The following is a 14,305-nucleotide window of genomic DNA, read 5'->3' as shown; positions in this document are numbered from 1 at the left end:
TTGCAAATTCATTGCAAAACTGAAAACATATCTTCTTCAACCCTTACAACTTCAGATCAATTATATTCCTTTGTAAAAACCTTTTCATCAGATATAACATATTCCTTGTTTACTGGGTATAGTATAGCTATATTAAATCAAGAGAAAAATTTTCAATTATACAATTTAAACCTGATAAATTACTTTATAACTTATCTCCAATGTTGCCCAAAAAAGTTTCAACCTTCTTACTTCAGTTTCAATTCAATGAATTTCTTGAATTTCTTGAATTTCGTTCGCCATTGCCATAGAAATTGTTTTTTAAAACTACAGAACAAATCTTGCTAGAAGAAGTAATATTTTTTAACAAAATGGGGTCATGATTTCATCCACAACTCCTTTAGCAGGAATCTCTCAAGCGTTTTACCACTCAACTCTCCCGCTCAACTCTCTCTCTCTCTCTTTTTTTTTTTTTACAACGCTGACGTGTCACCTCCCCTAACATACTACCAAGTACCAACATACTTATTATAACGACATCATTGATAAATAACCTTTGACTCATACATGATTCTTTTCGTTCTACCTTTTTTTCACAAGTATATACAGTTCTAATGCATAAATTTGCCCATTTATTGGATTAGTGTGAGATAGGACTATATTTACAAGAACTCGAATTCCATGCAAGTGAAATTCCATCATTAATTAGGGACAAATAATTGTCCAAGAATGCAATTCAGCCATAAGATTTACACCTACCTTTTATCAGATTGCAGGAGGACAAGAAAGATGAGTATTATGGACATTAGAGAGATGAAAACTTGTCTTGAAAGAAATAGTAGTAAAAAAGGAGCTATCAATGACCTTCACTTCTACACTCGTCTAATACGATATGATGTAAAGTTTATTCTAAACCGGTCTTCCACCATATGTTGTTATTCTCACCTATATTTCCTTTTCAATCTTTGAAAAGTCGGCCTAATCAGGTTGCTGGGGGCAGTTAAAGCTTTATCTGCAGCATCAATGTCTATAACAGAATGATGGCCTTCTGTTGTTCCATTATTTCCATTTGCAGCCAAGCCACTCAGTATCTTATGAGTAATTGCCTTGGTGTTGATCTGTCTAGGGTTCCCCAGCCTTTCTAGTATGATTGAAGTTCTCGTGTCCAGTGGTTTATGTATTTCTGGTGAAGATATTCTTGCCTTCTCTAAATTGGGTTCTGAAAGCTCTGAGTCCATTCTCGGAATACCACCAACAATTAGCTGCTCCCATTCTTGTGTAAGACGTGAGATACTCTTATCATCTTCAAAAGCCTGATCAGATGTATGAGTTTGCGCTGTCACAGCTGCAATGTCTTTCCCTGATGAAACTGCAACCTCTTCCCCTGGCGGAGCTGCTACATTTCTTGCTACACTAGGTTGCAATGAGACTGCTACATCATCAATGCAGGTAGGACTTAAGGGTGTAGTTGAAATTTCTGGGGCAACCAGGCTACAAAAAGGAAAAAGATAAGGCCACAGCCCACAGCTAAGTTCCAAAATGGGAACAAAGATCGGACAATTTTGAAAATACAGATTGTACAAACCGTACCACTAATTAAAATATAAGAAAATGAAAGGAGCCAAATGTGTGAAATTCATGCTAAGGCAGTTGGGCATCTAAAGGCACTGTAAAACTTACATTTCTAACAGACAAAACAGTACAAGAGTAGGTTTCTATAGCATATAACGAGAGCTTAATTTGACAGCAACATTAAAGCAGAATGCAAATGCATAATATGAAGACACTGACTGGATACACACTTCCACATGTGAAGAGTTCCACATTCGACAATGACATTGATGTTTGGGTCTTATCCTTTGGAAGTGGTAATTAAAAACAAGCCAACCTTCTAGGAATTTCTCATATAATAGGATAAATTTAGCTAGTTTAAATTTTTCTCCTGAATCTACTATGTCCATGGAATTTCTTGATTCAGGAAAGAAATCCAATGTTTATGGAGTAAATGAATTTCACTTTCGGCTAGAATCATCTGTCTTGAATCAAGAAAATTTATGTACACCACCTGATAGGTTCTATTATCTGATGAGAATGATGCTGGCCAAAATCTGTGAAACACAAAGTACCTCATAATAGATTAACTATGTAAAAAGAAAAAATGCATCCAGATTAGGAAGCAGCAGAAAGAAGGTTCCATATATGAAAATCGATACCCTGAGTGGCTAATATATTTTATAAAAACAGCCCCAGCATGCATCCCGAAAGTTTAGACAGATAAAAAGCATAAAAATCTACGACTAAACTGCTTTCCCATCCGAGGCTTAAGAATATGATAAAAAATGAATACCCATAGAAATTCTATCCAAGCAAGATCAGGAGAGGGTAACATATAGTAAAAAAAAATGTATATAATAACAGGCATCAGCAGCAACAGCCAATGTGGATGCTGCTGCTGGAGGGATTCCGTGAAGAATCTGAGGATAGGATGTATGTGACAATGAGTATCAAGGTATACTGAGGAGTCTGTGCACAAAGATATATTTACCACCTACTGTGATAATATCATGGATGCTGCAGGCTTATAGCGCAGAAAGACAACCTAACAAGCTGCTATATAGAACATGATGGTTAACTTCAAAAGTAAAATTTACCCAAGCCGTAATTTCTCTTCAACAACTCGGTTGAGTTTTTGATGAAAACCCCCACAATGCTGCACTGGATTGTAGTCTTTAAGTTCCACCTGAAAGTAGGGATGGATTCAAAAAAGTAAAAATGAGTGACAATCAAAAGAAAAAACAAATAGTGTTAATTTACTCTAGTTCCAAGATAGGTTAAGTAAATTAGTACATGAAGTGTTAACAACAAAAAATCAGCAACCTAAATTGTACACAACGAACCACAATATTGAGTATACTATTCAAACATGGGGATAAGTAAGGTAAAGAATAAAAGCATTCTCTTCTTACCTTAAACTTTTGCTTTTTGGTAGAGAAGAAGATAGATAGTATTCTCATGTAACGATGTAAGTGATCTAACAGTGCATTTCTCATGCCTAAAAGAATGGTGGAATACAGAACATGAACACAAATTGTTATAATTCTCAAGACAAATCTATTGCCAACAGGATCCCAGCCAGTTGCCAGTTAAACAAGATTTCAGCAGTTAAATTGAGTCTTATGAATGATTGCTTTTCCGAGCTGTTACATATTATACTCACAATTTCACACATCTATTTTCATGTTTAGATAAAGATACAGAAAAAAACAAAGATCTTGGAAGTGTCATATGAATAACAAATCTTGCTCATGGTTCCTGTATATTTCTTCTTGTACAAGAATTGCTCAGAGTTGAGGGCTTAGATTACATACAAAGGAATTTGGAAATGTCACTTGAGCTGCAATGTGGCTTTAGGGGTCTAGCATGACCATACAATCCAGTCAGCAATCAAATAACAAAACTAAAGTAATCACAGAATTTGCATGTCAGTACAATTACAGCATTTTCACATCCATGCTCATTCTGCAGTCTGCACAACCATGTAAGGGCACAGACTGACGAGACACTTCATGGAATAGTGTGATACTTCATGAATTCCAGTAATTTGTTCCAAAAATCATCCTAATATTCACAATCCGTGGTAATTTGGGACATATCTTATTCATTATCCTCCATGTGTGAACTTTGAATAAAAATAATTTTCTTGCCTTTCTCTTGCATAAATTTGTGTACTTAGAATTTGTAAAAACCAAATAAACAAACTTCTAGTTGATTAATTTAGATAAGCAACTTCTCCTGTTATAACCTAAAATTAATATTTCATATCGGATACTCTGTTGCTTTCTAAAGGGTAGATCATATACATTTAGGAAAATGTTTTTATTTTTAAATGTACAAACAATGTATTAAAGAACCCAAGGTGTACTAAGGGGAGGAGGGTCCTGCTGCACCTAGGCATGCCTCACTTCAATGACTGCCTCGCTTCGGTGTGCCTTACTAAAGAGAGGCACACATAACACATATAAGAAAATTTAGGATTAATAATTAAAGATGTGCAACTCACACCCCTCAGGTGCACCCCGTGCACCTGTTTGAATGTGCTTCGCATAACTAAGAAAAAAAATCAGTACCCCATTTTCCTAATGCCTCAGCACTTAGACACACTTTTTTAAAACACTGGCTAAGAAAGTACCTGGTCGCTATATTTTTTTTCTCAAAATTATCCATAGACCTATTCTTTATTTTGCAAAATCACATTTTCATTTCACTCCACACATTACCAATTGCATTGCATAACTAAACATTGCATGCTTAGTTTAAAAACTAGAGAGAATTGCTAAAGCTTATGTTGAAGTAAATTAGGATTGACAAGAACGAAGAGTTTAGAGAAAGGTATCAAGAACCAAGGAGGGGATTCAAGGTGCCTTGATCTAGGGAGGTACAAAGCACAGAACAAGCTTGGAAAGCCCTCTCAGGAAGATTTATGGGCACACCTGTTCACTGGAAGCAACTAAGCAAATTTGCTGAAGGACATGAATATTTCTTTCATTTCTCCTATGCATAAAGACAACAATCCTATCATCCAATTGCAGGAGAAAATAGAATGGGAGCCAGAAAAGTAAAAGATGGTGATTAGCCAGTATGAGGTGGGTCTATGGGAATGTTCCATTTGGTTTATACCTTTATATATCCTTGCGATGGAATGGATGTTATGGAACCATGTAGCTAATCTCCAAATGTTTTTACATTATGAAGGTTAATTCATATTGAGAGTTGCAAATATGGTTAGACAGGAATGAAATCCTTTACTCTTCATAAGCTTCAACCTACAGCAGATGATATATTTGAAATATTGGACTGTGTGGAGAGAAAGCATATTAGAGAGCATTTCCAGAAGATTATAAAGTATCTACAACATTCAGTGACGCAGATTTGAGTGTAATTTTGCCATGAAAGACTAGGCAAATTTTTATATAGCATTCTTATCCAATATTTGTAGAATTAAGCCAGCCATGGTCTTAAGAAAAGCTTGACAGTTGACACATCCACGCATCTTAGGCATCATCTTTTAAAATAATTGCAGTGAACCAAGTATTACTAAAAGAGTAAAAGGGAGATCTGGTAGCTTTTCTTAATGCGGTTGAATCAAGAATTTTTGCTGATATCAGTGATAAAATAAAATATATGGTCTAAGATTCACATCTCTAGAGGTGCTAAGTGTTTCCCAATTCACAATTTGGCTGAAGGAGTCATTAAGGGTCTAATAACCAAAGACCAATTAAGTACAGTATATCACAACCTGAGTAGTTTCCTTCCTAGTAAAAACTTTAACAAGCTTTTTATTGTTGACATTAAGACAGAAGAGAAGCTATGAGTTAAAATATAGCAAATTATATACATTATTTTTTATTCAGATTCACTCTAGATTAGAAGTAACTTGGATTAATTTTATAAAGCCTATATTAGCCACTTTATTACAGCTAACATAATTTGATAAAATAAAATAACATCACAGAGATCTAAAATAGATTTTACTTTCCAAAAGCTGTCTTCCTTATTGATAAGATTAAAAAACTTGGTGTGGCTAGTACCAGTACTTGAAAAAGAGTCAAAGATTCAAAGAGAGTGATACATGTGGCAAGTGTATCCTTATTTCTCGGTGTTGCTAATACCAGTATGGAGATATAAAATATTCAAACATATTGTATCAAATTTCATATGGCATGAAATACTTTTATTCTTGCACGCTTAATTAGTCCTAGTGTCAGTGTTGAATATTAAGTGGTATTCCTCTACAGAGTCTACACGACTTGCTTCTGGGTTCAGCCATTCAGCTAGGGTTAACAGTTCCTTTATCATTGGAAATTAAGCTCATATCTGATGATCTTAGTGCATCAAAATTACAATTGTAGACCAAACTTACCTCCATTAGACACTGTTGAATGCAATGATCAATCTCCTCAGTAATTGAAGAGTCATCTATATTTGCTTCAGGAAAGGGCAAGATTTCCTCAGCTCCTGCAAGTCTCTGCAATAAAGAAGGTTTAGGCTGATATGCAGAAGAACAAAAAATCGAAGCCAATGATATTGGAATTTAAGATTTTAAGAAACAGATTTTTACCCTGAGCAGCATCGGTCCACTTTCAGATGGTTGAAGAATGTAATAGTACATACATGCAGTTTCTCTCACTATCTCTAAATTGCAGAATGACCAGCATATCAGACCCTGATCCATTGACTGAAGTGCATAACACAGCCCCTGGAAAACTACCAATCACAATCCCATTTAGGGGAAGAAGGCACCTTCGATTATAAAACACCTCCAATAAGATACTGAATAGGTAATAACACACAAATGTAATATGGAGAACTTCAAGATGCATTTTGACAATGGAAATAATTTGCAAAAGATGAAGTGAGACTGTTGCTAGCATACGCACGCCTACTATTCAACTGGTACAAATCGCTATCTTCGGGAGCAGTATCTGTTTCCTGAGCAACTGATGGGAAGACAAAGTAAGGTCTTCCAACTACCACACCTGTCAATTTATGTATACCATCAATAAAGAAAGGTACCTAAATTACAAAACCTAAGATAGAAGAAGGGCATTGCAGCATGATTCCTGAATCTCAGTATGTATATTGCAACTCTGATAGCCAAACTAAAGAAAGCTGCTCGTCACAATAATAAATAACACCACTAAAATTTAAAGATTTACAAGTTTCCCTGAGTCCCTGGACACATCACAATGTGCAATGATAAAAACAGGCGACCTCAACAATATACAGACCAAAACTCTATTTATTATGAGAGGCATTCCAATGTAGAAGTAAGTCGAAATAGATAAGTTCAGCAGGACAAATTATTTATTTTACAGGTTACTACTTTCTGCCAATTAATGTCAATGCATTTCTGCTGTGGCAGTTTGAAGCACCACATTTCTTCCCTCCATATATCTGATGTCAACAAACCAAATATGACTATTACAGCAAGCAGATACTTGATATATTTCAAGCTTAGAGTCTTTTAATCATGAAATTTTCAATATTCCAACTGCAAAATGAAGTTAAAGTTTTCAAGCAACGTGGCATCTATCGCACAATGATGTTAAATATTATTAATTTCTCAAAAACCAAATACCTCGTATATGACATAAAAAACAAATGCCATCTGAGCAAGCATCAGACATGAGATATTATCAATTGATAAGTTTGTTCACCGGTTCCATCGGTCTTAGGCGGTAACAAGTCACTTATAAGTTGCAAGCAAATGGAAAAAATGTTAAGGCCACTTGCTATTCAAGTTGGAAGCATATTTTATTGCTAGAGAGATATCTTCACACAGCTTCTTTACATATATACCTGAAGAGGGACAGCTATTGGATTATCAACAAACGGCCAAAAACGGAAAAGATATGAAGCATACCACTAAATTACATATGTGCCTGGAGAATGGGTTAATAAAAAAATGAAAGTCAGAAATGATATGAATTTTGATGGATATAACCTTCAATCGCAGTTGAAAGGTTTGGAATCTTGAGTCTCGGTCAAGAAACGCTAAGCAACACGAGCTTAAAACCTAAACTAGGCCAAGAATACACAAGCACAAGCTTACGTAAAACTTTATAAATTTCAAATCAATCAATCATACTTTTCGTTAAACACCATCACGTATTTATAAGCTAAATAATTAGCCTAAAAATCGGTAAAACAAATTCTAATCTAACTAGGAAACTAACTCTAACTTGTAAAGATAATATTTTGCAAATATGATCTTTAAAGTTAAGCTTATCTTATACTAACCGAATTAAACTAACAAAAATATCCTAATAAATTCGGTCATCTAATAATAAACTAAAAATAACAATAAAAATAATTATAATAACAATATTGATGCCTTGGAACCGCATCAAGAAATAGCATACTCCAAGCAGGTAGCTTGGCCAGAACAGATACATTATCCTAAAAGTTGATTTCTTAGACTTATAGTTTAGTAAATTCAACCTGCTATATTTTCTTTTCCAAAGAGGGACTGAAAACAGAGTGCATAATGTATCAAGAACTGGTCTCTAGTTCTTGTTTTCTCTCTTGCAGAAGATATTTCTAGTCTCAGTATAGTGTAAACTGTTACTATCAATCAAACAAGACCAGATTTTGAAATGACTAGGATGAATCAGAGTTCTAATAACATAATTAACCAGGCGCCACACTTACCTTCATTCAGGGAAGCCAAGCTAGTCCTCTCAATAACATTTAAATTAACAACAGAGGGAACTTGACAGAGATTCTTCCAGCACCGCCACGACATGTCAGCCAGTAAGCCATTATCACCAACAGTCATAGAGCTATTATCAGCATCATCTGGTTCCACATCATGATTTTTGACATGGTACAAAGGACATTCCTTGAACACGGAACTATTTTTATCGTCCCTTCGGATATCATGACACCTATGCGTCTACAAATTGTAAGAAATTAATAAAATTACCCATCACAATTCTAGTACAATGGACAAGTTCATAGTATGCAGAAAAACTTTATATCAGCTATTGTGGGTTGTATCGAGTAAACAACAACAACAACAAAGCCTTAGTCCCAAAATGATTTGGGGTCGGCTAACATAAATTGTCACAAGAAACCATTGAAACGTTTCTTGTGACGATTTATGTTACTTCCTCCGTTTTTTTATTATTGCACCATATGGGTTGGGTACAAATATTTTGGTAGTGTAAAAAAGTAAGAGAGAGAAAGGTAAAAATACAAAATTGCCCATGTGACATATTGATATAAACTAAAAAGTAAGTGTGAAAAAACAAGGGTATGTTGGGTATTTGTAGTGTGAACACAAATAATTTTTTTCCTAAAGAGGATATGGTGCAATATTTGTGAAACTTCCTAAAAAGGCAAGTGGTGCAATAATAAAAGAACGGAGGAAGTATATTGTTATATCCCTTTTTTCAAATATTCTTATATTCAATCGATGTAACCCCTACGTTTTCCTAATTATCTCATTTCTCAACCGAACCTATACTATAATATGACAAGAAAACATATACAGATATACTATACAATGTCTTTCAAAGAATGTCCATGTACTACTGACATGTGGACCGGAACCCTCAATAATGCCTCCTCACAATCAAAATGCTAATTTCATGTGAAAAAAAGTGTTTTCTTCCCTTAGTAATACGTATTCCATGAAACCTTTTTCATGATAGGAATGTTTCTTGATGACTTTAGTAATTTAATGGTAGCGAGTGGGGAAAATAAGCTTATCTTTGGGTTCACTTTCATGGGGACATTCACTAATTTGTCAATTACAGATGTGTTACGAAATTGGAAGTTCCCTTCCTTTTTTTTTTTTTTTTTTTTTTTGGCCTAAAACTTCTGATGGACTATTGGTCCCCCTTCTATAAATCATTCCTCTGGCTATTGACTCGTTTTCTTTTCTAACACAAAAATGATGACCATGTGAACCTAAAGGCCTTTATTACTAAACCAAAAAAAAATAACGCTTTCTCAATATTTTAACTGTCATCCCAAACCATAAGCTAAGGTCATATAGATTTCCACCTAACATGGCATTAGGAGCCCCTCAATACGGTACATACAAACTTTTCTTTCAACTTTAACCATGGTAGACATGTTTTGTTGAGAATGAAGTAAGTTGCGCTATCCTAATAACGAGCAAAGCTATAGAAACAAATTGATTGAACAAAGAGAAACTTGGCCCCATAGATTCAAAATTCCTTCCATTTCCTCTTACCCTTTCTACCACATGGAAGCAAATGAGGTAAGATGCAAGGTATACTGCTAAGCAGCTTAACCAAAGACAATATGAATACAATAATCATTATACTGCACAAAGAAAAATTATATTTTAAGCAATGAGTTCTGGGCATAACTGCATAAGTTAATGCCACAAACAACCATTATTCTAAATATCTTCCTCAAATAAGAAAAAGCGTAAATATAAAATAGAATAAAATAAAACCACAAATATTATTCCAATACACATAATATCTTCATATCATCATAATTAGCTCTTACTCCTAATCATTCGTCTTAAGCCCCTGAAATCTAGCACATATATAATTTTTGAATAATACAGCCCCATATTGGATTCTTAATACAAGATCATACAGGTTTTATGAGTGGCCTAGCTTCATTTAAAGTACCTTTGTTGAATGAGGTTCACTAAGGCATGAAATATGGCAACCTCAAATGAGAGGATTTTTCAAGAATATATACTCTAATTTTTTTTTCTTTTTTTTTTTTTTTTTGGGGGGGGGGGGGGGGGGGTTCTACTATATTCTTTCTACGATGTTTTGAATCAATTCTACCACTTCTTTTTTTGGTAACTTAAATGTTGTAACCAGCACTACTCTTTAGTCTTTACTTTACTATAGTCTCTCTCCTGCTTCTTATCTACTCACATGTGTGGACTTATTATTCATATAAAAATTAAGCTATTGTCTCTCTTCTACTTTTCACTACTGACATTAATTGTTTAGACATTTCATTGATATCCTAAATAAAGTAGCCCAAGAGAAATGGTATACCAAATATCAGGAGGAGTAGAAGATCAGGTAATATATCCACAAGCAAAATGGGAGTCCAAACTCTATATATGTGCACATTTTGAACTTTCATCATGCATTTTATATTTTAATGTCTTGTCACTAAAGTTTAATACGTACCTCACAAAGATTGAACCCATCCATTATCTGGTTTATGGAACAGCACAATCTGCAACATATTCGGTTAACAGAACCAGCAATGCTCTTCTGGAAAAGAAAATTAGCCTCCAACAATTCTTCTGTGCTCTCCGTCAACTCTATAAGCCATCTTTTTGCCAGGCCGTTAAATACCTGTCCATCTGCAGTTATCCACTTGATAAGGTAGAGTATAACAAACTACATGCATCAAAGATCATGGATGCTTTTCAGCAATGCAAAATCATGCAATAACGTATTCACAAGATAAGATTGCCAGATATATAAGTCAGGTCACTGACATCACTTCCAGAACTAGTACTAAGAAGATATTTCTAATTAATCTGGCAAAATGCGATATTTGTGATCGAAAATCCACCTTTGAAGGGAAGTGGATAGCAGATAGGGATTTTTTATTATTTGCTTCTTTTATGCTTTGGAGTTGAAGGTAGACCCAGCCTAAGAATTCCACGCTTCATCATTCAACTAGAGAATTCATTTAGTTCACCTAAAGATTGAGGAACTTAAGCATAAAATGTAGGTAACTAGGTACACAGAGATATATAAGTAGTGAAAAACTGTCCAAAAAAGCATGAAGCTACTTTGGAAAACAAAGATAGAGTTGAAAATGTATGAGAGCACCAATGGGGTAAAAATTGCTGATAAATTAAACCATCAAATCACCATCTCAAAGACAAAGTGCAACAGCTCACCTGGAAGATATGCATTAAACGAGCAGTTTTCAAGATCGCATATTTGTCCTCTAAATTTGTTTATATTTTCTGAGAGGTCACTGAGTTGGCTTGACTTTTGCTCAAGGAACAAAAATTCCACAGATATGCATCTGTCGGCAGCATCCTGTCAAGAGTATACAACAATGATTTTCAAATGGAAAGTATTGACAATCTGCAAGAGATATTAAATCTTTGTAGGGTACCAATCACATTTTACCATGAGAGTCTTTTTAGCATTATAGTCCATATTTCCTAGTAAACTTGAGCTGATAAGAATTAATTTCTTCTCTGAATCTTTGCCACCAGCAGAGTTCAACACTTCATCACTGACGATAAGGTCTGCATATTTCACCAAATCAGCAATAGACACACACACACACACATGACTGATGTAGGTGGAGCAGAAAGAGAGAGGGGGAGAAAGAGGGGGGGGGGGGGGGGGGGGGGGCTTACTTAAAATGTTTGACCCAGAATCTTCAAATAAGGGAGGTGAATAGGAATCGGAGGGCAAGTGGTTGACAGCATAATGGAAATCACGAAGACTGAAGCTACTTCCCCGGGGAGAGTACACAACTTTAAGCTGCTCATGCAAACAGAAACATACTCATTTCAGACACATGTTCACACATCTGGGCACTATATTACTAAGCATTAGGTAATTAAGATACAGTAACAACTTTAAATGAGACACATTCAAGATAATTAATCTGTGTGATAGTCACGTGCTAGACACTGTTCATATTTTTAGTTCAATCATTTAATGGATTGTCAGATGGCAAACAGCCGACATAAATGCCAACTAATAATAAGAAGTTGTCAAAGTATATAAAAAAATCTAAAGCTTCTCACAACAATGCAAAAGTAGTCATTTTTGACACTTTGTATCAGCAAATTACAATATCCTAGAGAATAAAAGACCAACTTTTGAAGACATTTGATCATAAGCTATTACAGCACTTTGAATCAAACAAAAAGAAGTAACAACTTAATGATAGATAAATGCCAATGGCGAGTTTGCAACTATGCTATGTGGAAATCTCAAACCTGCTGTTTTAAAATCACTTCTTATTGTAAAACAGCTTTCACATAAAGCAAAAAAAAAGACAGTAATAATTAATAATTACAAAGTATCAAATAATCACAGCAATGTAGCAAGACAATTTTAATTTAACATAATATTTACAGAAATTCATCCTGAAATTTGCCAATAAGGCATAAATCAAACAAAATACACTACACAATCTTAAATGAGACAGGAATCAGGCCAAACACCAATAGCATTCCAACGCTACTCAATGTAATGTGAAATCCTCGTTTGTTGAACTTGAGTAATGGAATAATTCACAAGTTTTGAAACAGACATCAAATTGATCAAAACTTATAAAACATTTAAAAGAAAAACCCTAACATCCGGAAAACAAAACTCGAGCATCATAATGTACCTCATCAGAGGAAGAAGCAGCAGAACGTTGCAAGTAACACAAGCCAATGCGATCTTCAAGCGAGGAACCAAATTTACGACGCTTCAATTTTGACGTCGGAGCAGAAAAGGCATACAAATTCGCCAGCTCTAACAAGCACTGATTCACAAACACATCAAAATTTCAACATCAACAAAATTTGTCAAAAAAATGAATTGTAAATCATCGAAATTAAACATAAACAAATTTTACAGGAAGGAAGCAAATTAATGATGCAAATAAACACCGATTCATGAACAAAACAAACATTGAACATCAATAAATCACAAAATCATCAAAATTAAACATAAACAAAATTTGCAGGAAATGAAGTAAATTAACGATGCAAATAAAAACTGATTTATGAACAAAACAAAATTGAACATCAGCAAAATTTGAATTGAAAATAAATCACAAAATCATCGAAAGTAAACATAATCAAAATTCAAAAGAAACGAAGCAAAGTAACAATGCAAATAAATTGAAGAGAGAGAAAATAATTCGAAGTGGAAAAGGATTGTTTAAGGCGTAATGAAGAGGAGAGAGAAAGTTTGACCTGCTTCAGTTGTGACAGTAATGGAGGAGAGAGAGTACGTAAATCGAGAGCGAAAAATAACAGCGCCATTTTTGGATTGAAGTGAGTTCTCTGAATTTTGTTGTAACTTGTAAGAAAGAATGATAAATTTCGTAGTCTAGGGTTTAAATAGCACAATTTAGTCGGAGATCAAAATTATGCATAAAGCGCGCCAATGGGAATTAATGTGGTGGTGGCAACGGCATACACAATTTCCCATGTTTTAAGTATCGGACCTATCAATTCCTAACTCGATTCGGGGACCCGACCCGACCCGATTCCTAACACATTTAAATAGGAATAAGAGAGAATTTGTACCCGACTCGGCCCGATCCAAATAACTCGAAATAGACCCGATTTGACTCACTTATCATAATTTGTAATGATCCAAGCAATCCAAACCACTCGAATCAAATGACCCAATTAACCCGAAATTTAACCCGAATTCGACCTGTTGACCAAAATTGATAGGTCTAGCCTTGACCCTTTTAAAAGGTGGTTTTCATTAGATGTGACTAAAGGACAAGCCATGACGGGCCAAATAAATTAAATTGAGCTTAATCAACCCACTTGGTCGAGCCAGGCTAATATTAGGGCCAAAAACTCTTTGGCTGAACCCGTAAAATAAGATCGGATCGGTCTCACGGCCCAAAATTTTTGATAATTCATCTTACTTACCTAAAACAAATGTAGATTATCATTCAAATTTTTTTTTTTTTTTTTTTCTAACTCTCTATTATATAGTTTTCAAACAACAAAATTTTGTTTTTCTAAACTTAAACAAATCTCCTCTTTCCATGTCGTTTGATGTCCCAAAATTTATCAAGAGCTCAAAATGCTATGGTC

At 34.7% G+C, this 14,305-nt stretch overlaps 1 protein-coding gene across 1 annotated transcript; it reads right to left on the bottom strand.

The window, feature by feature from the left end:
• Nucleotides 1–526: 526 nt before the first annotated feature.
• LOC145575556 (uncharacterized) lies at nt 527–13,531 on the bottom strand. Its single transcript, XM_081633413.1, has 12 exons — nt 13,442–13,531; nt 12,868–13,005; nt 11,879–12,005; nt 11,643–11,764; nt 11,405–11,549; nt 10,677–10,855; nt 8,191–8,434; nt 6,399–6,515; nt 6,098–6,243; nt 5,900–6,004; nt 2,631–2,719; nt 527–1,470 (listed from the first exon to the last, which is right to left on the bottom strand). Exons 1-12 carry the CDS (start codon nt 13,508–13,510, stop codon nt 921–923), a joined length of 2,031 nt encoding a protein of 676 aa, XP_081489539.1. The 5' UTR covers nt 13,511–13,531; the 3' UTR covers nt 527–920.
• Nucleotides 13,532–14,305: the final 774 nt, after the last annotated feature.

Source organism: Chenopodium album, chromosome 2 (genome assembly GCF_948465745.1).
Source record: "Chenopodium album chromosome 2, dcCheAlbu1.1, whole genome shotgun sequence".
In the NCBI taxonomy this organism is placed as follows: domain Eukaryota; kingdom Viridiplantae; phylum Streptophyta; class Magnoliopsida; order Caryophyllales; family Amaranthaceae; genus Chenopodium; species Chenopodium album.
Note: the sequence above shows the minus strand (reverse complement) of the source record. Positions and strands in the feature narration are given on the sequence as shown.